The sequence below is a fragment of the Hevea brasiliensis genome, chromosome 3 (genome assembly GCF_030052815.1).
Source record: "Hevea brasiliensis isolate MT/VB/25A 57/8 chromosome 3, ASM3005281v1, whole genome shotgun sequence".
Taxonomy (NCBI): domain Eukaryota; kingdom Viridiplantae; phylum Streptophyta; class Magnoliopsida; order Malpighiales; family Euphorbiaceae; genus Hevea; species Hevea brasiliensis.
In genome coordinates, this window is record NC_079495.1 from 111,721,050 (window position 1) to 111,746,970 (window position 25,921).

Sequence of the window (25,921 nt, forward strand, 5' to 3'; positions counted from 1 at the left end):
CATCTCCTTTTTGCTTTTCTAGTTCTTAACAAAGACGTGTTGTGTCGAACGAAACCGCCTCAGGGTTCCACGTGGCAGTCTTTTATTTCTTTTTCGTCAGACTTGTGTTCTTTTTCGGTTCCTGCTTCGCTCACCGATCGTTCCTCCTCTCTGTGTCTTTAGCTTACTTTTTTTCTGAGAAGATGGATGAGTTGCCGGATAATCCTCACTGAAGGAGTTGTTCCGGCGATAAGGTTGTGCTCGAAGTTGAAATCGCTGGAGGCGAAGATGACATTGCCTCCAACTCTTCTGCTTTGTCTTCTTCTTCTTCTTTTTCCAATTCGCATTTTTAACATTGCTACTACTTCTGTGAGCTCGACTTTTGAGTCATTTTATGATTTTCGTGTATCAACTCGTTACAGTTAATTTAGCGTAGTCATATTCATTTATCAATAGGATTACAATCCAATTACAAATGGTGATAGGTGGATGATAGTTAGGGAGTGCCTGGAATTGTTGTTATTGATTATTTTTAAAGTATGAAGAGTTGGCTTTGTATCTGGAGATTCCTATCTCCCTAGATAGTTTTTATGTATGTGCCACTTTTTCTTTGTGTTTGTGCAGTAACATTTGGCCTGTTAGTTTGTTCATATCGTAATCATATGCTATTTTATATCTAAATCTTCTCCACTCAGGGGTTATTGACGGTAGTTTGTTCAAACATAGCATGTCTGGAGAAACATCAACCACTGGGGAATCGGATTCAGGTTCTAGCCATCAGGGAAAATCTGGTGGATATGGAGAGACTTATAATCTGCGCATTTTGACAGCAAAATTATTCGATGATAGAATTCCTTTCAAAAAGAAGGTTTGTTAAATCACTATTATTTTGGCCATTCACAATAATTTTTCTTTCTTTTGCCTATATTATTAATTGAGTGGAATGCAGGGCATGTAAAATCTGTTGTCTGTGTGTAACAAGATTAATTCCCACAAGGTTGAAAGTCAATAGTTTGCTTGAGCTGGGAAGCATTTGTGTTTTAAATTATTTTTAGTACACTGGGTTCTGCCATAGATGTGGGTCAGGTCTGTATTATTGTCTTTGTTTATGACCTAGAAACTTCTTTATTGTCTAGAGTTGTACAGGTAGAATGTTCAAGTCATAGATCTGTAATGCACAAGTTGAATGGCATTATTAGTGAATAGCGAGTGGCATGGTTCTGGGATAGTCTAAGAATCTATCTTTTCTTTGAACTTTCTAGCCTGTTGAGATGATATGGGATTTCATATTATTAATTGCAGGGTTATCTTCTTTATCAATGTTTCCTCAGTGTATGTTGTTCTCTTTTATATATTTGGTCTCATGGGATGGAGGTGATTATCAATATCATCACTGCAATTTGTTCATTAGATTTCAATTATTGGAAAATTGATTTTCTTTTGGGTCAAATCTCATTTATGATATGATCATACCATCTTATGAATATTCTACTTAATTATGTCTTACCCCACCTTAATTGTTTGGGCTTTCAATAATTTTTTTGATAAAAAATTGCAGCTCAAATTACTTCATCGATTTGGAAAATTGATTTTCTTTTGGGTCAAATCTCATTTATGATATGATCATACCATCTTATGAATATTCTACTTAATTATGTCTTACCCCACCTTAATTGTTTGGGCTTTCAATAATTTTTTGGATAAAAAATTGCAGCTCAAATTACTTCATCGATTTGCAAATGTTAAAGATGATGGAACTGTACAATTAGAAGTGCCTGGAGATATCAAACCACTGAGGATGGATCTTGCCAAAGTTGCTCAAGATGAATGTACTAAAGAGGAACCTTTTGACACAGCTGAGCCTTATGATATACCTCCCTTGCAAATAGTTATGCTTATTGTTGGAACACAGGGAGATGTTCAACCATTTATTGCCATTGGAAAGAGTCTACAGGTTACATTCATTCTCTGTATTTTACGAGTCTTCTAAAACAGTCTGGTCCAATGCATGTCAACTTGTTGCTTGTATTGTCAATTGTCATTACCTTAGTTTGTTCACTATCTGAGGGCCATATACACGCCTAGGATTTTTTATCAGGCTGAGGCGTTTTTATGAGACTAGAGAAGTTGGTATCAAAAGAGGAGAGCTTGCCTAAGAGATGCATGATTCTTTTTTGCTTTGGCTCCTTCTAGAGTCATGTGGTATCAGAGCACATCTGATTCTTCTATCTATGAGTTTTTATTGCTTGTATTCTTCAACAATGTGAGAGTTTCGATTGTCCTCTTGATGGATTAAGATATGCTTTCAGCTGGATGTGTTAGAGATGTGAAAACCTGTGTACATAAATGTAGTCAGTGCTGCAAGATGCTTTGAATTGCTGCTAATGTCTATTTGCATACCAATGATGTAGCATAGCATTTAGGCTCAATCTAACTTGCATTTCTGTTTCCAATTTACATTAGTCCGAAACTTTTAAGTCTGTTCTGAAGGAGCGGAAGCATGAAAAACACAAGTTTATATCATTGAATTCAAAAATTTTTACCTAGGGTCACATGCATCATGCAAGATTTATTTTTATCTATTTGATTTCAATGATAAACAACATATTAAAACTCTTTTAATATGTTTTTGGATCTGTATTTGCCATTTAAGATTTTAGAATTAATCAGATTAATTTTAGAACCCTAGATTAGATCAAGAACAAGTGCACTAACCTCTTGATGCACTGCAGTGTGTTTGGCACCTTTGGGATGCGTCTTTAGGACACCAGATGTTGTCCCTCTAGCTTGTCCACACCAAGATCACCTATGGCAGCCCTTGAACAGCTTCTAAAGCTTTTTCTATGAATTAGAAAATCAAGTTTTGCCTTTTGAGAGATTAGAGATGTAAACAGAATATTAGAAATAATTTCTAGTATTTTTAATTCAAGAGATTGTTTGCTAATCTCTTGGAATTGATGAGAGATGAAGAAGAAGAGAGAATGGCAGCCTCAAGGGTGGCGGCACAAAGGGAGGCAGCAGCTGGTTGTGTTTTGTTCTTTCATCCTTACACTTATATAGCTAGGTCACCACTTAAAACCCTTGACACATGTCACCTTCTGATTGACTCTAGGTTTAATTGACCCAATCACATTGTGCCAAGTGTCAAACCTATATTTAATCTTAATTTTAATCATCATACATGATTAAACAACATTTGGCAAGCTTATGTGTAGTGCCATGTGTCACCATCTCATGGTGCCACATGTCATCCTATGAAATGATCAAAATGCCCATGTGTCTTAATTTTGAGTTCTCAACCCAAAATAATTATTTATTTTCTTCTAATCAATTTATATCAAATATAAATCAATTAATTAATCTTTATTAATTAATTTCTCATTAATTAAATTCATATTTAAACACTTTAAGTATAAATTTAACTTATACTATACATCCAATAATCTAGATTTGATTTCAAGTAATGCTAGGGACTTTGCAATCTAATTGCAAACCAAACCTATTTAATTAATCAATTAAACTCTTTAATTAATTAATTAAATCATATTTAATTTGGTGATTACTTTTGTATGTGTGTGACTTATTAGGCTCATCACTAATTGGCAATGAGATATGATATCAACTCTTAATATCATCAGAACTCTTTCTTACCATAAATGATTTCTCTAAACTATTTTATGCACCTCATAGACCATGGTTAACACCTAGCATAGCATGTCATGGCCACCCAATCAGTAATAAAGTTTACCTTAAATGAACCTATAATCATATGTTATCATGCACTAGAATCTCTCTGTTACAAAATCTCAATTCGAGCTGGAGTCATAGTTTATGTCAAACCCCATTTGCTATGAATATTATTTTCTCTTTTAATTCCAGTTCTTGATTAAAAGGATTTTCTCATCAGAAACTCTTTTCTGATGCCAGGAACTTGAAACATCAAAAACAATTAAATGAACATAGGATTTTATCCCTATTTACTTAGAGGAACAGATTTCATCTTGATCAATACCTACCTCCATATATAACTAGTAGGAGCCAACATATGCCTATATACCCATACACAGTACAAGTATGAAAGTAGTATCAAACTCAAATCACCTATACACAAGATAACTGTGCTATCTCAGGTTTAAAGATTATATGCACTGATATGATTTATGACAATACATTGACAAGAGTAAACTCCATGTGCTTGTCATAAATGTCACTGGTTCGACCTACTTATCATGTATAAGTGCCTATCATGTTTGTTATATGGCATGAGACTCACCATTCCATCTTATTTACATCTCATATAAATAATTTGGGAACAAACATGATTACAATCTTTCTGGATGAGTCATGTCCTTATTGTGAAGTATCCTCGATTGTGAACCTATTTATTATACTTTGTGTTAGAAATACTGTCACTCATATTCTTAACAACTTAAAAATAGAATTTCTAACAAAATATCAATGGACCTTTTCTATTACACATAAATATATTATGTAAACGAAAAAGTGAAAATGTCTTTTATTAATAAAATATATACAAGATACATACTAAATGATATGCTCTAGGGCATACTACTAACAATCTCCCATTAGCACTAGAGCCATTCATTACAATATCTTAAACCCATTTTTCTCAAGATGTTGGTCTAACTGAGCTTGTGACAAAGGCTTAGTGAATGAATCAGCTGGATATTTCAGCTGATGCTATTTTCTGCATGGCTATATCGCTTTGTCCAACCATCTCTCTAATAACATGGTAGGGCCTTTCTATGTGTTTGGGTTTCTAGTGAGACCGGGATTTCTTATATCCAAACAGCTTCCTTTGCAGCATCTGATGCAGCAATATACTCAGCCTCGGTAGTGGAATCTACAGTCGTACTCTGTTTGGAACTCTTCCAACTGACTGCACCTCCATTACAAATGAACATATACCCAGAGGTAGACTTTTTATCATCGATATCTGATTGAAAATCAGAATCAGTATAACCATCCAATTGCAAGTCACCATCTCCATAAATCAAGAATAAATTTTTAGTTCTTCTCAAGTACTTAAAGATGTTCTTGACAGCTATCCAGTGTTTCAAACCTAGATTGGATTGATACCTGCTAGTCAAACTAACAGCATATGCGATATCCGGCGTAGTACACAACATTGCATGCATCAAACTTTCAATAGCTGAAGCATATGGAATCCTGGCCATTTTATTTCTTTCTTCAGGTGTCTTTGGAGACATCTCTTTAGAAAAGTGGATACCATGTCTCACTGGTAACAATCCTCTCTTGGAATCAAGCATGTTAAACCTCTTTAACACCTTTTCCAAGTATAGACTTTTGGGATAAACTAATTATTCTTTTTGCTCTATCTCTATAGATGCGAATCCCAAGAATATAGGTTGCCTCCCCTAAGTCTTTCATGGAGAATGTATTTGACAACCATACATTCATAGTTGTCAACATACCTGTGTCATTACCTATCAACAGAATATATTATACTAGTAAAGCTGGTACTAGAAGGAGAAACAATAAATATAGTTAATGCTTATGCCCCACAAATAGGACTAGACAGTGAGAGTAAACAAAGGTTTTGGGAAGATACGGATGATTTAATGCAAAGCATACCGAATGAAGAGAATGTTTTCATTGGTGGAGATTTGAATGGACATGTAGGAAGTGATAGACAAGGTTATGAGAATGTTCATGGAGGTTTTGGTTTTGGCAGTCGAAATGAGGAGGGAAAAAGCATCCTGGATTTTGCTATGGCATACGATCTAATACTAGCAAATACCTACTTTATAAAAAGAGAGTCACATTTAGTGACTTTCAAAAGTGGGTAACATAGAAGCCAAATCGCCTTCCTCTTAACCAAGAAAACAAATAGAGCTCTATGTAAGGATTGCAAGGTCATTCCAGGAGAGGCTTTAACAAGTCAGCATCGGTTGGTGGTCTTGGATGTCAAGTTTAGGAACAATTCAAGTAAGGTCAGAAGAAATAGTGTAGCTTGAACAAAGTGGTGGGAGTTCAAAGGAGTAAAGCGAGTGAAGTTCAAAAATGAGCTTCTCGAGTCTGAAGTATGGAAGTTGGATATAGAGGCCAATGATATGTGGATACAAATGGCATCAAAGATTAGAGAAGTAGCTAGAAAAGTACTTGGAGAGTCTAAAGGACATGGACCACCCTCAAAAGAGAGATGGTGGTTGAATGAGGAAGTACAAAAAGCAGTGAAGAGAAAAAGAGAATGGTATAAGAAATTACCTAAATGTGATAATAACGAGACATATGAACAGTACAAGATAGCAAAGAAAGAGGTAAAAAAGGCAGTTAGTCAAGTAAGAGCACAGGCCTCTGAAAAGTTATATGAAAAACTTGGAACTAAAGAAGGGGAGAAATATATTTATAGATTAGCAAGGAGGAGAGAAAGGAAATGTCAAGATCTCGATCAAGTTAGGTGCATTAAGGATAAAGAAGGAAAAATGTTGGTGAAAGATGAGGACATTAAAGAAAGATGGAGAAATTATTTTAATGATCTCTTTAATAATAGTCAAAATGGTAATAGCGTGAATATAGATTATAGAACAATAGAAAAGAATGTGAATTATACTAGAATGATTAAATCTTTAGAAGTAAAGGAAGCACTTAAGAGAATGAAAGTGGGTAAAGCCTGTGGACCCGATGAAATACCAATTGAAGTGTGGAAATGTTTGGGAGATATGAGAGTGGTATGGTTAACTAAAGTATTTAATAAGATTCTAAACTCAAAGAAAATGCCTGATGAATGGAGGAAGAGTATTTTAGTACCTATTTTTAAAAATAAGGGAGACATATAGAGTTGTTCAAACTATAGGGGAATTAAACTCATGAGCCATATTATGAAGTTGTGGGAGAGAGTTGTGGAGCATCGACTACGTCATGATACTTCTATCTCTCTCAATCAATTTGGTTTCATGCCCGGTCGTTCAACTATGGAAGCGATCTTTCTCATTAGAAGCTTGATGGAGAAATATAGAGATGTGAAGAAAGATCTACACATGGTTTTTATTGATTTGGAGAAGGCTTATAATAGTGTTCCAAGAGATGTCTTATGGAATGTGTTAGAACAAAAGATGGTAGCTATTAGGTACATACAAGTGTTGAAAGATATGTATGAAGGAGCAACTACTATTGTGCGTACAGTGGGAGGGGACACAAGAGATTTTCAGATCTCAATTGGATTACACCAAGGATCAGCCATAAGCCCTTACCTTTTTACATTAGTTTTAGATGAATTGACGAAACATATACAAGAGAGTATTCCTTGGTGCATGATCTTTGCGGATGATATTATTCTGATAGATGAGACACGAGAAAGAGTCAATAGAAAGCTAGAACTTTGGAAAAGTACTCTAGAGTCAAAGGGTTTTAAGTTAAGTAGAACAAAGACAGAATACATGCATTGTAAGTTAAGTGAAGGCCAAACTGGGGATAGGGAAGGAGTTAGTTTGAATGGAGTGGTACTGTCCCAAAGTAATCACTTTAAATATCTAGGCTCAGTCCTTTAAGTAGATGGGGGATGTGAGGAGGATGTTAGTCATAGAATTAAAGCCGGATGGTTGAAGTGGAGACGTGCCACGGGAGTTTTATGTGATCGTAAGATCCCCAATAAGTTGAAAGGAAAATTTTACCGTATAGCCATTCGACCAGCTATGTTATATGGTAGTGAGTGTTGGGCACTGAAAGACTCGTATGCGTATAAGATAAGAGTTGCAGAGATGAGAATGTTAAGGTGGATGAGTGGTCATACTAGACTAGATAAAATCCGTAATGAGAGTATTGGAGAAAAGGTAGGAGTGGTGCCAATTGAAGATAAGTTGAGAGAAGGGAGATTGAGGTGGTTTGGTCATGTGAAGCGTAGACATACGGAGGCTCCAGTTAAACAAGTAGAGCACATTAGGTTAGAGGATAGAAAGAAAAAAAGGGGTAGACCTAAATTGACTTGGAGGAGAGTAGTACAATATGACCTAGAAGCATTATACATTTCTGAGGATTTAACCCAAAATCGTTTAGAGTGGAGAAAACGAATCTATATAGCCGACCCCAAATTTTTGGGATAAAGGCTTAGTTGAGTTGAGTTGAGTTATGACAAGGAAAGTGATCACACTATCACTAACCTTCTTATATATAGACATGGCTCATCCTCATTTTTGACAAAACCAAATGACTTAGTGGCTTCATCAAAACGGATGTTCCAACTCCTCGAAGATTGTTTTAACCCATAAATAGATCGCTTTAGCTTGCATGCCTTGGAACCATCTTGGGATTCAAAACCCCTAGGTTGTTCCATGAAAATGTTTTCTTCAATGTATCCTTTGAGAAAAGCTGTTTTGATATCCATCTGCCAAATCTCATAATCATAGTATGCAGCTATTGCTAATAAAATCCTAATTGATTTAAGCATAGCAACAGGCGAGAAAGTCTCCTCATAGTCGATTCCTTGCCTTTGGCGAAACCTTTTCGCTACTAGCTTTGCTTTATAGGTCTCTACCTTTCCATCAGAACCAATTTTCTTCTTGAAAACCCATTTGTTCCCTATAGGTACAATACCTTCAGGTGGGTCAACAAGATCCCAAACTTGATTCTTATACATAGAATCAATCTTGGATTTCATAGCATCAATCTATATCTGATATAACTTCTTCATAGGTAAGTGGATCATCTCCATGATCTACTTTTTCATGAGTAGACAACTCTTGTTCTTCTTCATGAAGGAAACCATATCTCACTGGTGGGTGAGATACCCTGGTTGTTCTACGATGAACAACTGTAGATATTTCATCAATGGGTGTAGGTCGACTAGATGGATCTATATCCATCTGATCTGTTGGTTGGTCAGAATTCTCAAATTCTAACTCTATTTGCCTTCCTTTGCCTCCTTATTGAACAAACTATTATTCAAGAAATGTGGCATCTCTACTTCTCACAACCTTTTGTGATGTAGGCAAATAAAAATAGTATCCAAAACTATCTTTTGGATATCCAACAAATCGACCCTTCTGATCTGGTTTCCAATTTATCAGCGTTCAACTTTTCGATATAAGCTGGACAACCCCAAATCTTAACATGCTTAAGACTTGGTTTTCTTTCATATCATATCTCATAAAGGTGTGGAAGAAACTTGTTTTGATGGAATCCTATTTAGAATATACAAAGCTGATTCTAATGCAAATCTCCAAAAAGAGATTAGCATATCAGTATAGCTCATCATACTACGTACTATATCCAATAGGGTATGATTTCTCCTTTCAGATACACCATTCAGCTGTGGTGTTCCTGGAGGAGTCAACTGAGAAACAATGCCGTGCTCTCTCAAGTATTTATCAAATTCAGTACTTAAGTATTCACCTCCACGATCTGATCAAAGAGATTTAATATTCTTTCCTGTTTGATTTTCTACTTCAAATTTAAATTCTTTGAACTTTTCAAAGGATTCATGTTTGTATTTCATCAAATACAAATACCTAAACATTGATTTATCATCAGTAAAGGTAATAAAATAATGAAAATCGCCTCTAGCCATTTCTTTAAATGGACGACATACATTACTATGTATTAGCTCCAAAATATTTTCAGCCCTTACCCCTTGTCCAACAAAGGGTGATCTAGTCATTTTGCCCTGAAGGCAAAATTCACAAGTTGGAGTAGGCTCAGAGCCCAATGAGGAAATAATCCCTATTTTCTCCAGTTTTGCAATCCTATCTTCTGCAACATGACATAACTTTAAGTACCAAATATATTTTGAACTTAAGTTGATTTTCACCATGGCATTGCATTCATTTAGATCACTTGCATTCATTTTGTGTTTGTCATTATTATCCAAATAATAAAGACCATTATTCATATAACCCGAACCAACATATTTATTTCCGAAATAAATATTGCAAACATCATTTATGAACTGGAATTCATAACCATCTCTAGTCAAACTAGATATAGAAATGATGTTCTTAAAAGGTATCAGGTATATGCAAAACCTTGTGTAAATACAAAACATGTCTATACATGTATAAAGATTTAGATCCTATGGCTAAAGCTTCAACAGTTGAGCTTTTGCCAACCCGTAGTCTAATGTCTCGTTAGTGCAAGCTTTTATTATTGGCTATATTCTGGGCAATTCCTATTTCTATGCCCATCATTATGGCAATGGAAACACTTTCCTTTTTCCTTTGTCAACTTTGGTTTTCCCTATCTGTTTAGCTTATCTTCTTGGAAGAATTAGGAATCTGAGGTTTCTTTTTCTTATTGTCCTTCTTCTTGTTAGACTTTTCAGCAGAAGAAGATGCAATCAAAGCTACCTCTTTTTCTTTATTGCCCGGCATATTCTTTTGGACAATAACCAACATGTTGAGTAAACCAGCCAAAGTGCATTTCTACTTAGTCATATGGAAATTTATCACAAAATTCTCAAATGACTCAAGAAGGGACTGAAGGATCAAATCCGTCTGCAGTTGGAAATCCATGTTAAAATCAAGATGTTTCAGCTGCTCAATCAGCCGAATCATCTTGTGGACATGATCCTCAACATTCTGTCCCTCAGACATCCTTATGCGAAATAGCTGTCTAGATATCTCATACCTAGCATTCCTGCTGTGCTCACCATACAACTTTTGTAGGTGAAGAAGGATCTCACTCGCACTCTGCATGTTCTCATGCTGCATCTGTAACTCATTTCTCATGGAAGGAAGCATATAACACTTAGCTCTTATATCGTGCTCCTTCCACTTGTCCAAAGTTTTATGTTTCTCTTGAGTGGCCTCTGGAGGTAAGGGACCAGGAACATTTGAGTCTAGAACATATCCTATATGTTTAAGGTTCAGGACAAGTTTCAAATTTCTTAACCAATCAGACAGATTAGGTCCTGTCAACCTATTATGATCAAGTATGCTTGCAAGAATATTGGATGGTGGTGGTTGTTCAGTGCTCATTATTATAAGAAAATTAACTGCAGAAAATAACCAGATTTATTAGTAAATGTATCATGTAATTAACCAAAATGATTATGATTTTTTAATCAAATTGGTCCTCCCACTAACTTAGCGAATCCTACACTTCCAAAGTAGAAAACGGAAATCCTAGTTGGATGAATTTCTAGTGGGTGATTGAATTCTTATAATTCTATTGATCATCCCTAGGTACATCCATTATTGGAATTACAATAAACTATAAGTGAACAACTCCTTGCCCATCACATCTCATGTGAGGTTACCTAGCCCCTAATGCTCAAAATCTCAGGTATATCCATTATTGACTTATCTTGCATTAGTTAAGTTGATCCCATTGAGCCAGTAATTATGCAAATAATTTTAATGTCCTCAGGTATATCCAATATTGGCCACCAAACCATTTACATATTTACAACATCTCATGCTTGACAATTATTCTTAAGAAAATCTCTTAAATTAATTGCATCTTATGCAAGTATTTAAAATTTCTTAAAATAATTGCCTCAATGAAGGGTCCATGTTATAATTACTTTAATTATAGCATTTCCAACTTAATCATTTGTTTGGAAGATTTTATGGTCATACTAATTACTATTAAGGTCTCACTTTGCACATTATCCATTTAGCATGCATATACTATATACTTGCATACATTCACATACATCTTATGCATTCATGGATAAACAGTAAATATGGTATGATCATGGACTTTCTAAGGGATTCAATTCTTAGCCTCCAAGAATTGAATTAGGGCATTCCTAGGTGCATTTCATTCATTCATTCATTTTACAAGAGTTGCTGAATAAGTATATAATCAACACTTGATCTTGAATTCTTTCCATTGGTCCCACCAATGCTCTTGACCTCCTTGATCTTCTTGCAATCCAATTACATAGTAATCCTTGGCATACCAAGGCGAATTTACAAAAAACTTAAATAAATAAAATTACAACCCAAAATTATTACAACCTTAATAATATATGCCCAAAATAAATTAAAATAAATTAATTAATTTACAATCTCAAAGAAACATAAAAGAAATAAATCCAATCACATTGGTCTTTTATAGTCCATGATCATCCATCATGCATATCACTATTTAACAATTAAATAAAATATACATACTTAAATTAAATTGAATATCTCATATTCAACTTAAAAATCCAGATTTGAATATGATTCAAACAAATTTAAAACTTCAGATTTGAATCACATTCAAACAACCTTAAAAATTCAGATTTGAATCACACTCAAACAATTTTTAAAAATCAGATTTGAATCACATTCAAACAATTTTTAAAAATTCAGATTTGAATATTATTCAAACAACTTTAAAAATTCAGATTTGAATCACATTCAAACAACTTTTAAAATTCAGATTTGAATCACATTCAAACAATTTTTAAAATTTTGATTTGAATCAAAATTTAATTGTGTGATTAAAACTCTAATTAAACAATTTAGTTAGACATAGGATGAGCTTTTAGATCATACAATAATTGCAAATTAAAAAGCCAAACCTTATGCACACCATGGGAGGAGCCAAACCATATGCACCCATGGTGCACTCCACCATGCCGCCACCTTGTTCATTCCAACTAGCAATGAATTGATCAACTTTTGATCAAATCACATAATCAAATCTCATATTGAATAATCTAAATGGCAAATATAGTGACTCTGATACCAATTGAAGGAGCGGAAGCATGAAAAACACAAGTTTATATCATTGAATTCAAAAATTTTCACCTAGGGTCACATGCATTATGCAAGATTTATTTTTATCTATTTGATTTCAATGATAAACAACATATTAAAACTCTTTTAATATATTTTTGGATATGTATTTGCCATTTAAGATTTTAGAATTAATCAGATTAATTTTAGAACCCTAGATTAGATCAAGAACAAGTGCACTAACCTCTTGATGCACTGCAGTGTGTTTGGCACCTTTGATATGCGTCTTTAGGACACCAGATGTTGTCCCTCTAGCTTGTCCACACCAAGATCACCTATGGCAGCCCTTGAACAGCTTTTAAAGCTTTTTCTATGAATTAGAAAATCAAGTTTTGCCTTTTGAGAGATTAGAGATGTAAACAGAATACTAGAAACAATTTCTAGTATTTTTAATTCAAGAGATTGTTTGCTAATCTCTTGGAATTGATGAGAGATGAAGAAGAAGAGAGAATGGCAGCCTCAAGGGTGGCGGCACAAAGGGAGGCAGCAGCTGGTTTTGTTTTGTTCTTTCATCCTTACACTTATATAGCTAGGTCACCACTTAAAACCCTTGCCACATGTCACCTTCTGATTGGCTTTAGGTTTAATTAACCCAATCACATTGTGCCAAGTGTCAAACCTATATTTAATTTTAATTTTAATCATCTTACATGATTAAAAGACATTTGACAAGCTTATGTGTAGTGCCATGTGTCACCATCTCATGGTGCCACATGTCACCCTGTGGAATGATCAAAATGCCCATGTGTCTTAATTTTGAGTTCTCAATTCAAAATAATTATTTCTCTTCTTCTAATCAATTTATATCAAATATAAATCAATTAATTAATCTTTATTAATTAATTTCTCATTAATTAAATTCATATTTAAACACTTTAAATATAAATTTAACTTATACTATACATCCAATAATCTAGATTTGGTTTCAAGCCATGCTAGGGACTTTGCAATCTAATTGCAAACCAAACCTATTTAATTAATCAATTAAACTCTTTAATTAATTAATTAAATCATATTTAATTTAGTGATTACTTGTGTATGTGTGTGACTTATTAGGCTCATCACTAATTGGCAATGAGATATGATATCAACTCTTCATATCAGCAGAACTCTTTCTTACCATAAATGATTTCTCTAAACTATTTTATGCACCTCATAGACCATGATTAACACCTAATATAGCATGCCATGGCCACCTAATCAGTAATAAGGTTTACCTTAAATGAACCTATAATCATATGTTACCATGCACTAGAATCTCTTTGTTACAAAATCCCAATTCGAGCTGGAGTCATGGTTTATGTCAAACCCCATTTGCTATGAATATTATGTTCTCTTTTAATTCTAGTTCTTAATTAAAAGGATTTTCTCATCAGAAACTCTTTTCTGATTAAATCTATCTGTCCTGGCCAGGAACTTGAAACGTCAAGAACAATTAAATGAACATAGGATTTTATCCCTATTTACTTAGAGGAACAGATTCCATCTTGATCAACACCTACCTCCATATATAACTAGTAGAAGCCAACACATGCATGTATACCCATACAGAGTACAAGTATGAAATCAGTATCAAACTCAAATCACCTATATACAAGATAACTGTGCTATCTCAGGTCTAAAGATTATATGCACTGATATGATTTATGACAATACATTGACAAGAGTAAACTCCATGTACTTGTTATAAATGTCACTGGTTCGACCTACTTATCATGTATAAGTGCCTATCATATTTGTTATATGGCATGAGACTCACCATTCCATCTTATTTACATCTCATATAAATAATTTGGGAATAAACATGATTACAATCTTTCTGGATAAGTCATGTCCTTATTGTGAAGTATCCTTGATTGTGAACCTATTTATGATACTTTGTGCTATAAATACTGTCACTCATATTCTTAACAACTTAAGAATAGAATTTCTAATAAAATATCAATGGACCTTTTCTATTACACATAAATATATTATGTAAACGGAAAAGTGAAAATGCCTTTTATTAATAAAATAAATACAAGATACATACTAAATGATATGCTCTAGGGCATACTACTAATATGTTTTTACCAATTTATGTCATTCTGAAACTTTTAAGTCTCTCTTATTTGAGAAGTTCCTAGGATCATTGAATATGGGCAATTTGAGTTGATGAAGAATTGAACACTTGCTTGCAGGAAGATGGTCATAGGGTTAGATTAGCAACTCACTTAAATTTCAAGGACTTTGTATTGACTGCTGGATTGGAATTTTTCCCTCTAGGTGGAGATCCAAAAGTTCTTACTGGCTGTAAGTATACAGATTTCTTTCTCTAAAGTACTTTCTTATGCTCACCTACTTTTATCTGATTCTTTTTTTGTGTATTGCAAAAGTTGTGGGTAAAGACTCTTTGATCAATAACAACCCCAATTTTTATCTGATTCTTGCTCTCTTCTATTCATGTTTAGTTATTTCACACAAGGACATGGATGAAGTGAACAATTCATTCAGTTCTCTAGATGACGTGTTTTTTTAAGAAACTGAATTGTTAACTGAATCAGATTAGAACTTGATGTCTGAGATATAATTTTCAGATGTAATATTCAAGATAAAATTTTCTTTTGAGCACTCCTCCCTTCTCCTTCTCTTCCCCTTTCTACTGTTGAATTTTCTGAGGTTGCTGCTTCACCTTTAATGTGCTTTCCACATAAATTATTTTTTTCCCTGCAGATATGGTCGAGAATAAAGGTTTTTTGCCATCTGCTCCTTCAGAAATACCTATTCAGAGGCAACAAATAAGGGATATCGTATTCTCTTTACTTCCTGCATGCAAGGATCCTGATCCTGATACAAACATTCCATTTAAAGAAGATCCCCCAGCATATGGTAAGATCTCTTTACTTTTTCTTTTCTTTCCCTGGATTAGTCAGTAACTCAGCATCTCCTCTACGGGTACGTTTTAATTTGGTATATTTTGTGTAACTGTCCAATGAAAAAGATTTTAATTAATTAGAATAATGAAATTTGATATAGGAAACAATAGAAAATAACATTTAAGAAGCAAGAGAAGGTAAGAAAGCTAAATAAAAGGAAGAGTTAAGCTGTTGATGATTAACTTAACTCTGCAATTCATCTTGGAAGTCCTTTTATTGGCTTTATGTTGGATCTATTATTTATATTTTTGAGGAGCTTATTCTCAAAGATTATTTACATTCTTATATGTACTTAGAACCATTTTTGTTGGCTGCTTATTGGAGACCAAGGGAATGAAGAATGCCATGGAGCAGTGCTAAGATGTGTCATGGGATGTTCTCTTTAGAAACATAGTAGTAGTAGAAAAGCAGTCTTATTACCGGCTTTAGATTCTGGGTATGTAGCCCTAAACCAAGTGGAATGGAAAATGAGTCCATGTAGCCAACTCCAACCACCTTGGGATTAGTGTTTTGTTGGGTTTAGTTGAGTTGATTTTAATATGCTATAATGCTATTATACATTTATAGTCAATTTAACTCTTCATGGTTCTGATCAGTGAAACTTCTGTCTTATCTTCCTTTTTTTTTTTTTTTTCCAATTCTAACACAGAAATAATTGTACAGGACATACACATATTGCAGAGGCACTAGAAGTGCCAATTCATATATTCTTTACAATGCCTTGGATGTAAGTCTTCTTCGATGGGGATAGTATCAATCTTATGAATGCTTTTGGATTGAAAGTTTTTATTACAAGCGCATCAACATTATTTCTTTTTTATTATTATTATTATTTTGTTTCGCTCATGCACACAAACACACTCATATATGAGTTTATGCTTTTAAGAAATCGCATTAAATTCAGGTAGTTAACTCTGGTCTAATTTGCTTTATTCTTGAAGGCGGGTTACATGTTTCTAATTTAAGTTGAACTCCATGTTGATATCTGTTATCCTTATCAGGCCTACTAGTGAATTTCCCCATCCTCTGTCTCGTGTTAAGCAACCAGTTGCTTATAAAGTGAGTATATATATATATACACATACATATATGTTTTTCTGTCTAATCTCATTGGTTTTGTTCATTTTGAAATAATTTATGTTTGGTTTGTAATTTCTATTTTAATTAACCTTGACCACTTGCTGCAGTTGTCATATCAAATTGTAGATTCAATGATTTGGCTTGGAATACGAGACATCATTAATGAATATAGGAAGAAAAAGCTGAAGCTAAGACCTGTCACATATTTAAGTGGATACTATAGCTCTCCTCCTGATCTGCCTTATGGGTATATGGGGAGTCCTCACCTTGTTCCCAAACCAAAAGGTTGTTTATTTATGCTGATAAGACATCCCAGATTTTATGTTATGCATTTGTTTGGTCATCAAGGGTTATCCTTTGAAGGATTAAAGTTTTATTATTCTTTTTTTTTTTGTTGTCGTTCTACTTTTTGTATGGTTGATTTTTCCACCAATTGTGCAGATTAGGGAGCAAAGATTGATGTTGTTGGATTTTGCTTCCTTAACCTTGCATCAAACTATGAACCTGCTGATTCACTTGTGGAATGGCTAGAAGGTGATGATCCACCCATCTATATTGGTTTTGGTAGCCTTGTGAGTTTCTTTCTCAGTTATGTCACCTAGACTTTATATCTACTTCTAATTTAGCCGAACAAAAATAATGAGACAATGAGTTATTGTTAGGATGCCTATTTTATAATCTCTTGCATTGAGAAATATGTTAATTAATTGTCAAGTATTTATGGGAAAATAGAGGATAATTGGACAATCATATTGGATTTGTTAAAATGGAAGTATTTGTACATAAATTTAGTAAACATGCTCACATTTGCAAAAGCCTCTTCAAGAACCAGAGAAGATGACCCATATCATAGTTAGAGCATTGGAAGAGACTGGTCAAAGAGGCATCATTAACAAGGGCTGGGGGGATCTTGGGAATTGTAAGTCTTGATTTGTATCTTAACCCTTGAAAAATATATGACATCTGATAGTTTTTCATATCTAATACATGCTCGAGCTTTGAATTTGGATAATGTGTACTTATCTGTCTTCTTTCCAGTGGCAGAATCAAAGGAGTCTGTCTACTTACTGGACAATTGCCCTCATGACTGGCTGTTTTCAAGATGCAAGGCTGTGGCAAAACTTAACTGTTATCATGGCTGAAATTATTATAAGCTAGAATTGAAATTCATGGTTGTCCAGTTAATTTTGCACTTCTTCCTTTGTCATTAATTTTAATCAAATTGGTTCTTTTTTCTGATTCTCTTATTCTTTGCTGAATTTAATTTTTATTTTCTAATAAACAACTAAATCACTTAATAACAATATGAAGAGCAAAAACAAAGAGGTTGTACTTTCAAAAGGCCAAATCTACTCTTATTTTGGCTTGAAATGGAATATTTTGTGCTAAATCTTTAGCTATAATATCTCACATTATAATTTTCCCTCTGAATTTCAATTCAAATTATCTCAATATCATTGACATGCAATAGACAATTTAATGCATAAAAATAAAAAATGTAACTTGAGGATGTCAAAGATTATGCTGAGTTTAGACTTTCAAATGACACATACCTTTTCGAGTGTGACAGTTCGGCAGTTTATTCTTTTGCTCTTTTATGCGCATGGCTTTATAATGCTATTAGACTGAGGTGCAAAAAGCTATTATTTTACTAATAAGCTTTACCTTAGTAGTACTAGAGTTGTCTCCAGAAGTTTGAGGTATTGAGTTCAAGGCCCAGGTAGAACCAAATGATAAAAAAAACAAAAAAAGTTATTATTTTTCAAAATATGGAATGAAAAGCATTGATATCGTATAAGTGGGGTTTTTCTTTTTCTGATTTTTAAATTGAATAATTGATATGCTTATTGAAACCTTAAAATTTTCAGGTTCATCATTGTGGTGCTGGGACAACTGCTGCTGGTCTTAAAGTTGGGGTAAATTGATGTACTTCTTTTGAAAACTAATGTTTGTATGAATTGTATTGCTAATTTATGATTGGTGATCGATTCTCTTCAACAGTGTCCTACAACCATAGTTTCTTTCTTTGGGGACCAGCCTCTCTGGGGAGAGCGGGTTCATGCCAAAGGATTAGGTCCTGCACCAATCCCAGTTGATGAGTTTTCACTTGAAAAGTTGGTTGATGCAATATACTTCATGCTAGATCCCAAGGTAGGCATGTATTTCCTGTCAAGTCTGCTTCGTTATAGAAGTTTACTGTAGTGCTTGGCCTTTGTCCCTGTTGTTCATTGGGTATACTAAGTCCAGGTTTGGTTGCTACGATTTCTTGCTTTTTCATGCTTAGTTGGATTAACCTTTTGTAAGGAGATTGCAAGTTCTTCTTAGATTTTTCTTCTTCTATAATATGAATGGTAAATTGCACTAAAGGTCACTGAATTATATTGTAGTCATAAAAGATCAATTACTATATTTAAGTCAGTAAACTTTAATTTTATTTTAATTAAATCTAATTGAACAAATTACAATCAATCAATTAATAGAAATCTATAGTGGGAATTTTGTGAGGTTTTCTTAGCTTGATATCAAACAGTTTGGGATCCATTAGATCAACTTATAATATTTTACTCTCTCCTAACAAGCTAAAAACTATAGAAGAAAATCACTACCTATTGGTCTTGTGAGCCCTAAATGATTTGAGATCAGCTTAATAAAACAATAAAAAGTCTTTTTTTTTTTTTTTTTGTCGTGTAAATGATGACTGAAATAGAATTTGGTGATTAGTTTAGTGACTAGATGCAATTTACCCATAATATGTATAAAAACCTTGTTGTGACTCTATAAAGGGAAAAACTCTGGTGTGATCTTAGATAATAGGTAAGAACAACAATTTTTAGATAAGAGGGGTTCGGGCCATAATGAAAAGGAACTTGAATAAATGGAAATAGATCAATAATTGTGTGTTACATCGTTGAAGCCAAAAAAAAAAAACAATAATGTGGGGGCTTCATGCGGGTGAAAGAGCGTGCCGTGGAGTTGGCCAAGGCCATGGAGGAGGAGGATTGGGTACAAGGTGCAGTAAATGCCTTCTATAAACATTTTCCTCGCAAAAAATTGGAAACTTCATCTGAGCCTAAGTCTGCACATTCAAAGTTTCCTTCCATAAAATGTTGTTTTGCTTGCCATTCATTTTCAACAGACATATATATATATATATATGTATATTCACCTTAGGAGTATTCGTATGTCCGTTTTGCAATGGTAATTTTCTGCTATTTGTCATTTTGCCTTTGTAATCTCTTTTTTTTTCTTTTATTATGGTTATAAAGTCTCGAATTTGAATATCAGGTTTAAGTCTGGATTGGATTCGAAATTTTAAGTTTAAAATTTTCTATTAGAATTTTAGAGATTTGGGCTTGTAGGAAGTACGGAAATATTAAATTTAAATAAATTATTAAGATTATTAAGAATATTGATTCAAACTTGATCCGAACAAACTTCAAAAACTTGGAAAAAGAGTAAGTGCCTAAATTGGTTTTTTTTTTTTTTTTTTTCCCCTCTATTACCTTTCCATGATATGTATCTGATGCTGTATTGCTGAAATGCACCAAGGCTTTAGCAATTAGGAATGGGCAGTAGAAACTTCACCTTTCTGACCAAGCTTGGGTTCCTCACTGGAAACATTAACAGGTGCCTCTACTGTCACTGCAGGCATATCCAACATTGGCATTATGGGAGGTTTCATTCTTCGTGTGACCGTCATCTTTAACCCTTCTGTTGTGTGGATTGTTGCTCCTGTTGTCATCTTAACCTGCATAGTTAATGAATTTTTAGATATCTGCATCATCTTTTCTCTAACTGTGATCTAGCTTTGATAACATTCTACGGCATAACGAGTAAAAGACCTGAGAAGACTGTCTGTTGGTTCTGGAAAATTTATAAAATCCATTGATCACACCTTTGGTTTATTCGTAACATCTATAAATCGGGGCTAGCATTTTCAGAACCAAGTTATCTGAGGGGCATTATTAAGTTTATTTTACATGTTTAACTTACTGGAGGTGCTCCAAATGCCATTTGAAAGTTGAATCTCCGAACAAGCATGGCAACAGCAACAACAGTCTATAAATCAATATAATGAAAGGTCAGATCTTATAACACAAATCCAAATGCTTGCCAAATTGTGGCAGTATATTAGCTACCAATGAGTTGAATAGTTATGTCCTTCCAGCAACAAATTACCTCAAATGACGCAAACATGTCCCCTACACATTTCCGTGGTCCTCCACCAAAGGGCAAGTAACTGAAATAAGGTTTTATTGCTGTTACTGATTTGGAAAGGGCACGAGTATCAAGTATCTAACAGCATGACTAACAATATAATAAAGTGACGCTTGGTGCTTTACATGGCAGAATCATGAAGCATAAGCAGGTTAGTCCTTAATCACCCACTTAACCAAATAACTGTGTGTGTGTGTGTGTGTGTGTGTGTGTGTGAGAGAGAGAGAGAGAGAGAGAGAGAGAGAGAGAGAGAGCTGACTAAACAAGTAAAATCGTAAGCAAGGTACCAGAAATTTTGGTTGGTCTCATTTGGGTTGGGTCCATCTAAAGGCCATCTTTCAGGGTTGAACTTTTCGGCATCATCCCATAGATGAGGACTTCGATGCAGGTTCCAGACAGAAATAAATATATCTTCATCCCTGTGCATACAAAGTAATTTTTTTAAATCTTTCTAACACCTTCACTTTTTGTGATCTATATGATTGAATTCTGCGTGAGTGTGTGAATTTTCTGTTTTGACAACACAAGCAACTTTCTCCTTTAATTGAATAAAACAAAAGGCAATGAAGAAAATTTTACAGCAGAGAGGATGAAGAAATATGTAGATTCACTAATTAACAAGCAGTGTAACTGTACTGACAAGTTTATTTGGATAACCTTTTTATGGGGTACTTTCCAAGCATATCATTCTCTAAAGAACGACGAATTAAAATGGGCGGTTGAGGATAGAGCCTCAAAGACTGCAAAGAGATTGGAAAAATAAGATTTTACAACCTTTAAACCTGTTAAGATAAACAATTTACTTAAAATGTTATGGAAAATAACTTTACTTTCTTACTTCATTAATTACTCGAGTTGTGTACTTGAGTTTCTTCATGTCTTCTATAGTTGGAAATCGATCTCCTAGAACAGAATCAACCTAAGAGGGAATGTGATTAGAACAATGAAATGCATATAAAATCCAAACATGTTACGGTATCTTCAATGCAGTATGAATGCATAAAACTTTAAGTTACCTCATTTTGGAGCTTGGACATGACACTTGGCTCCTGCAGCCATTACGAAGGAAAATGGTTAAAAAATTTACTAAGCAGCCGCTATTCCAAGAGCACAAATATGAATATTAATGTGCCTTTCTGTGTTAGAATAACGTGTGCATACATTAAAATGAATGTGGAAGTCACATAATTCACAAATTATTCGTATTTCTACCAAGAGGAGAGAGAAGAGGACAGGAAGAGAAGCTGAGGATGAAATAGAAGAATTCTGTGCAAGATTAGCATAAAGTAAAATAGCTTCTGCATTGCTGAACCTTGACTCTGCATTACCTTGGATAAAAGATAAAATGTCCACGTTAAAACTGCAGCTGATGTTTCATGTCCAGCTATAAGCATTGTCATCAAGTCATCCCGAAGTTGCTTGCTAGAAACCTGCAAATGGTTGTAAGAAAATTTGCTTTTATTTGAACTACTAGCAAACACTTTGGCCAGTAAATACATACGTCATCTCCTGATGCCAACAGGAAGTGAAGAATACTTGGATCTTGTTCATTCACGTATTCCTCATGAAACTGTAGCTCTTCTTCATCTACCATCCGCTGCAGGAGTAAATAGTTACAAGAAGATGAAATGCAAACAGAAACTATATAAGAAGATTACAAATTCATAAGAACTTAATCAACTTCTTTTGGTGATCAATGAACTTTCCTCCGATGTTCTCCACTCATTCCAATATACCATTTTGATGGAAAAAGTTGAGTTTAAACTGAACAAATTCATGAGAAAAATATCATGTGAATGTATTTTTGAATCAGTTTAAGGTGAAGAAGAACATTTTAGTTGGAGAAAGTGATACTTTACAGAGAGGGAGAAAGAGTTAGAAGAAATCCTTGGTTTTGGAGACTTCAACTTTACAACTGACAATCAAGACCACAAAATTTTGTAATCAATCAGTAGCTTGAAATCATTTCAAGGACAGATGATTCAGATTAAGCCTTGTGGATTTCATTCCAGTTTTTCTTAATTCCACTGCTTCAAAATAAGGCACACTTATCATAGACATAAAATTTAATCAGGCTCAGAACTCTCTTGGGTGTTGTTATGTTGTGGGATGTACAGTTACATTGGCATAAATAAATACACACCCATGCATCAAATTAATAAATAAGAAAGCAAAGCATTTGCAGCGAAAAACATTGATAACTATACCTTGCATATTGCGATAAGCTCATTAAGTGTATCATTGATCAACTTGAGGGCTGCTGAAACTTTCCTTTGGCGAGGTGAAATGTCTTTCCAAACTGGGATCTCCCAGACTGGAATTGGTGCAACACTTCGATCTTCTGCTTCTCTAAGGACTGTGTAAACAGCCTGCTCTAGCCAAAATATAGATAAATAAATATGTGAAGCAATATGAAAAAGCATTGCAAAACATTGACAGTTCAGATAAATGAAAAAAAAAAAAATAATGATGTTAAAATGTTACGTGAGAAGAAAATAAAGTACCTCAACTATTCCAGCATCAACTGTAAGTGAATCAAACTCATAATTAAATACTGCCTTGCCAATGATGTCTAGTGTCAAACGAGAGAAAAGTGATTCCATCTCTACATCTTCCCCATCAGATGCAGCTGCATCTAGCTTCTTGCAAAGCCTATCTGTTGCTTGTGCAAATAGGCCAATCATGGCCGCTACATACTACAGAAGAAATAGGGAATGACATCAATAAAGCATGTAAGCCAATTTAAAAGATGTTTCAAATTGATATTTTTGACGTTTTCATTCGGTGAGGCAATCCCATTTGCCACATTCTGTTGCTTGTTTCAAATTGAAACCTCAAATCAAGATGACAATTGTATTATTCTTGTCCCTAAAATTGTTGAACTTTCTAAGGAGACCTTTGGGCTGCTATCAAAAAATTCTGGGTTTGCACAAGCCATTCATAAACTTGATTCTTTTGTTGTTGATATTTTTTTTGGACATCTTTGATAACTGAAAAATAAGGAAGTAATAGAAATTAAATTGATAAAATACCTTCTGATGCAATGCTGGGACTATAGCACGTCGTCGAACACGCCATACTTCTCCATCAGCTGGGATGAGTCCCTTCCCCATGACAAATTCAAGAATTTCTGCTAAGATACCCTGCAGATTGAGTAAAATGGTTGTTAAGGCCAAATGCTTTGCAAATACCAAAAGGAAGGGGAAAAGAACATTAATTAAATTGGCAAATTTTTACTTTTGAATACGCTTTGGAATTGTCCTTCAGTATATGTTTGGCAATAGAAGGATCAGAAACAATTAAAACGGACTGCAAACAAGAAAAGGAAATGGTTAACCAAAAACTGCAATTGTTGGAACACCTTCAAAGTAATCAAACATATCTAATTTCAGAAAAGATAAAAGTAAGGGTTTGCATATAAAACAGAATGAAACAAACCTTAGGTCCAAAAGTCAATCTAAAAATTCCACCATATGCGAGGTAAAGCTCATACAAGGGTATGAAGAATGCCTCACTCCTAATGGCACTAACTGCTCCTTTTGCCTCAGGAATCTTTGGATAATCTTCACCATCATCAACCCATTTGAGTAAAAATTCCAAAATCTCATTTGGAACACCTAGTTTTGACAAACCATTCTTCAATATTGATGGAAAACTTGTTCATACAAGACACCAAAAGACAACAAATAGTTAATACCAAATCCACAAAAGTAGAAGATAAACAAAAAAGGAAACTCCCCAGAAAAAGAAGAAGGCAGCATACCCAGATTTCTTTACAGTGAACTCCCCAGAAGCAATCCTAGCAGACAATTCGGCACGTCGTTTTTCTTCAAGAATTCTCTCTACACTCTCGACTCCACCTTCAGTTGACTCGGGCTCTTTCCCATTCGAAGAAGCGCAAGAAATAACAGCCAATTTACACTTCCCTAAACAAGAATGTAAAAAGATCACTATTTTATATAAAAGCAATAAACTTTTCTACAGATTAACAAAAAGCAACAAATACCCAACATACCACTTTGGATTGGAGCGAATAAAGATGGATTTATGGGTTTAAATTTTTTGACCAGAAGTTTGCTTTGGATAGAGTGGTGCTGGTGCTGGTGTTGAGAAGATAAGGATGAAGGGACTTGAAGTAGAGAAAAATGGGCAGCCATTAGCCGCTGCCCTCTCTTGGTTTCGGAGGCTGCAGAGAAGAATTAAATGAAAATCTAGGACTATTAGCGATGATCAATAGTGAGAAGAGAGGGAAAGTAGCGGACGATGGGGTCTATCTATGAGTTTATGTGTTTGTTTTAGCTACAGGCATATATGATAATGCTGCCTCCAGTGAGCTTGGCTGTCTTTATAAGCCTGTACGAACCGCTAAAACAACAGATTTTGGAATCTTTCCATGTGCTTTTGTTGCTAACTAGTTTTGTGCCTGAAAGATACCCGGCTCGTTTTTAACCTCCACGGGAAAGCTAAGCAACGTAATTATCAAGAAAATGTCGTGACCCAAAATTATGAAATGTGATCGGTATATAATTTAAATATTTTTAAATTATGTAAATTTTATTTAAGTATTTTAAATAAATATATTATTATTTATTAATAAAAAAATAGATAAAATATAAATAAATAAAATACTGAATAAACATCATAAATATCTCATTAGTAAATTGCGGAGTCTTTATAGATTCAAATAAAAATTTAAACTGTTTAATAAACTAAACTAATTATTAGTCTGAAAAAATATGAATTCGGACATACTATGAGAATAAATCAAAGATTGTCTCTCTCTAGAAAATGGATTGAATATTTAGATCAGCCGCAAAATTCTACTTATCTGAAACAGATAACAGACAGAGAGACGTTGTTTGAGCTAAATGCTCAGTGAATGATAATTATAGCACACAATGAAATAAAAACAGGCAGACGCTTGATTTATTTCACAATAAATTTTTCATTCAATAAAATAATGCTCATGCTATCAAAATCATTAATAAAATAATTTCATAAAACATATATATAAAAGAAGTT

The 25,921-nt window shown here is 34.1% G+C and overlaps 2 protein-coding genes and 1 pseudogene across 2 annotated transcripts; 2 read left to right on the forward strand and 1 right to left on the reverse strand.

Annotated features, from left to right (window-relative positions):
- The first annotated feature begins 52 nt into the window (after positions 1-52).
- LOC110665738 (sterol 3-beta-glucosyltransferase UGT80A2-like) lies at positions 53-17,923 on the forward strand (annotated as a pseudogene).
- LOC131168939 (sterol 3-beta-glucosyltransferase UGT80A2-like) lies at positions 17,726-19,047 on the forward strand. The gene is made up of 3 exons (XM_058144624.1): positions 17,726-17,853; positions 18,550-18,597; positions 18,683-19,047. The coding sequence occupies exons 1-3, from the start codon at positions 17,851-17,853 to the stop codon at positions 18,881-18,883; spliced, it is 252 nt and encodes an 83-aa protein (XP_058000607.1). The 5' UTR covers positions 17,726-17,850; the 3' UTR covers positions 18,884-19,047.
- Positions 19,048-20,054: 1,007 nt separating this feature from the next.
- LOC110665731 (protein LUTEIN DEFICIENT 5, chloroplastic) lies at positions 20,055-25,260 on the reverse strand. Its single transcript, XM_021825980.2, has 16 exons — positions 24,915-25,260; positions 24,663-24,825; positions 24,338-24,554; positions 24,137-24,208; positions 23,932-24,042; positions 23,404-23,595; positions 23,107-23,268; positions 22,401-22,496; positions 22,228-22,329; positions 21,916-21,948; positions 21,738-21,818; positions 21,557-21,639; positions 21,187-21,318; positions 20,861-20,921; positions 20,675-20,740; positions 20,055-20,429 (listed from the first exon to the last, which is right to left on the reverse strand). Exons 1-16 carry the CDS (start codon positions 25,054-25,056, stop codon positions 20,241-20,243), a joined length of 1,902 nt encoding a protein of 633 aa, XP_021681672.2. The 5' UTR covers positions 25,057-25,260; the 3' UTR covers positions 20,055-20,240.
- Between the last annotated feature and the right edge of the window lie 661 nt (positions 25,261-25,921).

Coding starts and splice junctions, on each gene's coding strand:
- LOC131168939 (XM_058144624.1), top strand. Junction 18,598..18,682: donor CTGCTGGTCTTAAAGTTGGG/GTAAATTGATGT, acceptor TCTCTTCAACAG/TGTCCTACAACCATAGTTTC.
- LOC110665731 (XM_021825980.2), bottom strand. CDS start 25,056: ATGGCTGCCCATTTTTCTCTACTTCAAGTCCCTTCATCCTTATCTTCT. Junction 24,826..24,914: donor ATTCGCTCCAATCCAAAGTG/GTATGTTGGGTA, acceptor ATTCTTGTTTAG/GGAAGTGTAAATTGGCTGTT. Junction 20,741..20,860: donor ACATGTTTGCGTCATTTGAG/GTAATTTGTTGC, acceptor ATTGATTTATAG/ACTGTTGTTGCTGTTGCCAT.